At 41.1% G+C, this 2,854-nt stretch overlaps 1 protein-coding gene across 1 annotated transcript; it reads left to right on the top strand.

The window, feature by feature from the left end:
• Positions 1-720: 720 nt before the first annotated feature.
• Positions 721-1,255, top strand: LOC309547304 (ferritin, lower subunit-like; the record flags this gene model as incomplete). The annotated part of the gene is made up of 1 exon (XM_082247137.1): positions 721-1,255. Exon 1 carries the CDS (start codon positions 734-736, stop codon positions 1,253-1,255), a length of 522 nt encoding a protein of 173 aa, XP_082103263.1. The 5' UTR covers positions 721-733.
• Between the last annotated feature and the right edge of the window lie 1,599 nt (positions 1,256-2,854).

A 2,854-nucleotide genomic window follows, 5' to 3' on the forward strand; every position in this document is an offset into this window, starting at 1 on the left:
ACTGTTTTCCCTTTACTATGCCATATCACCACCCTGAGTATCATTCCCGCTTGCTGTGCCTTCTTGTTGCCCTGTGAACTGTGTCTCCTTTGCTGTGCCATATTCTCCCTTGCAGGGCCTCCTCATTTCCCATTGGAATGTTTCCCCTTTGCTGTGCCGTATTTCTGCTCCATTAGCAGTTAACCCTTACTCTGCCACATTACCACCCTGAGGATCATCTCCCATTGCTGTGCCATATTGCCATTCCGTGGACTATTTATTAGTACTGTGACATATTTTTGCCCTGAGGACTATTTATCTGTACTGTGTCCTATAGCCATCCCATCTGTATGCTCAAGTTCTCCAGTAAACGACTACATGCCAGGTTCTGTGATTCACCCCCATGGGCTCTCTCTGCGTTCCTAGTCCATTAGAGACCCCATTACACTGGTGATCAGTGGGAACCCACCCCCCTTTTACAGTATCTAAAAAGTGGTGACCATTGGTTAGGTGGGAGGGGGGTAATAAAAGAACCCTTGCAACCTCTGGAGGAACCCTGGTTGAGAAAGGATGCACTAAAGGAACCATTGGGAGACTCAATATATACAATAATCAAAATATAAAGAAGCAAACAAATAAAAATGTAAAAATCACATCAAAAATACTTTCAGCAGGAGGGGCTTCCTTTATACATCAGGAGGGCTTTCTCTGCACACAATTGTCACTTCCAGCTGGCTCTGCACTACACACTATCATGGAGTCTCAGGGCAGACAAAACTTCCATAAAGACTGCAAGGCTGGTCTCAACCGCATGGGGAACCTGAAATACCACAGCTCCTATGTCTATCTGTCTATGGCCTCCTATTTTGACCGTGACGACGTAGGTCTTGGTAGTTTTGCCAAGTTTTTCCGGAAACATTCAGAAGAGGAGAGGGAGCATGCAGAGAAGCTAATCAAATACCAGAACCAGAGAGGAGGGAGGGTGTTCCTCCAGAGTGTTGAGAAACCAGAGCGTGATGACTGGACAAATGGTTTAGATGCACTGCAAACTGCTCTAAAGCTGGAGAAATCCGTAAAGCAGGCTCTGCTTGACCTCCATGGTGTGGCTGCTGATAAGAATGACCCTCACATGACCGACTTCCTGGAGTCTCCTTATTTGTCAGAGAGCGTAGAGACGATGAAAAAACTTGGAGATCACATCACCAGCTTGAAGAAGCTTTGGTTGAGCCACTCTGGCATTGCCAAGTATATATTCAACAAACACATGCTAGGCTAAAGCTTCTAGTACAGTTAGAAGGCTTTTGCTCCAATAGCTCTGTGAAGGCTGAAGAATGATATTTATACAAGCAAAAACATAATACGTTTACCAGCATTCATTTATATAATAAATTTGGGACCAATTTAGTTTTGAAAAAAAAAAAATACTTTCATGTAAATGTTACAAAAATGACTCAAATTTTGAGGACACACCAATGTTCCCATTTAAAAGAAACTTACTGTCAGAGTAATATCTACATTGACACCCCTGATTCCCTTCTACAACTGCTAGCTGCATGGCTGGCTTGCTGATCACTGACCCGAAACAAGTAGACAGGTTGGGAATTACAACTTCACTGTCTGCATACTGGGTCACTGGGTCATGTAGTGTCTCACAAGGTAGTGAAGCCTAGTAATGACTCACAAAATGGTAATGCTATCGGTATGACAGCCATGGAGCTAACATATTCAGAAGGAGAGTCTGGAGTGACAGCACAGATATTTTTCACATGACAGGTTCACTTTAATTATAGAGACAGTTTGTTAAATTGGCCAGTAAGGCAGCATTTGTTGTACCTGAATTGATCTGACTTTTCCCTTACCCACGGTGCAAAGCTAGTGACACGTCTGCTGCAGTGTTCTAAAGAAAGCAGATTACTGTGCCAGTATTCTTGAGAAAATGCGATGTAACATCGGTCTGACAATCAAGCCTTATAAGCGTGCATACAGTACATTAGTCATGTAAGTGATTCATTCATCTTCCTATAGAACCTTACATTTAAATGTGAAAATTTTAATATATTTTCTTTTTTAAAACCATCCATGTAGGTACACGGTTTTAAAATGTCTTTTGGGGGAGCCTGTCGTTCCAATTCCATCAATTCGAATGAACATAATACTAACATCCCCAGGTAAAAGTCATGATGCAATTCTGTAAGACAGTTCCTGTATTTTCCGCAGTGTGGGTGTAAGAGCTAATTTGGTCCTTAGATTCTTTTGCTTCATTAACAGTCTTAACACATTCGCTGCAGCTTTCGAAAACCCTTTCAGGCTTTAACACTTCATCAGTAATATAATGTCAAAATATATATGTATCAAAACAAAGCCGATGCATTTTTTGTATTGTCATGTAGAACATTTTTGCCTGCCAAGCAAAAAGAAAAAAAATAAGAATTCCTGTCTGGCTAAAATGCATGAATAATTATATAAAATAATATTGTAGTATTGCATTCCTTCAGATTCACAGATCCCTTCATACATAAATAGATTAAATGGTCGCACTGCAAACATGAGGAGGCAGATGAGGTCTGAATCCTGGAGAATGCAAACGTTTGCAACGAAGCAGCCAATGTTTTCATTTTCATCCGACAATAACATTTGGTGACCTGCTTTACTACATGCAGTCATCAACAAGACGTTAATTGTGACAGCCATCCTTGATGGCCATATCAGGCTAGATTGCATACCCTATCTTTTCAACAGCTCGAGAACTTCATATAATAACTATCCTGCATAAGAATAAGAACGGCTATACAACGCTTTCTGTTTGCTATTGCTTTTTCTATATTAGCTGGCTCGCCAGTGAAATGCAAAATTCTGATCACATGTAGCCGTGCTG

This window comes from Pelophylax lessonae, assembly GCF_965119305.1.
Source record: "Pelophylax lessonae genome assembly, chromosome: 2".
NCBI classification, from domain to species: Eukaryota; Metazoa; Chordata; class Amphibia; order Anura; family Ranidae; genus Pelophylax; species Pelophylax lessonae.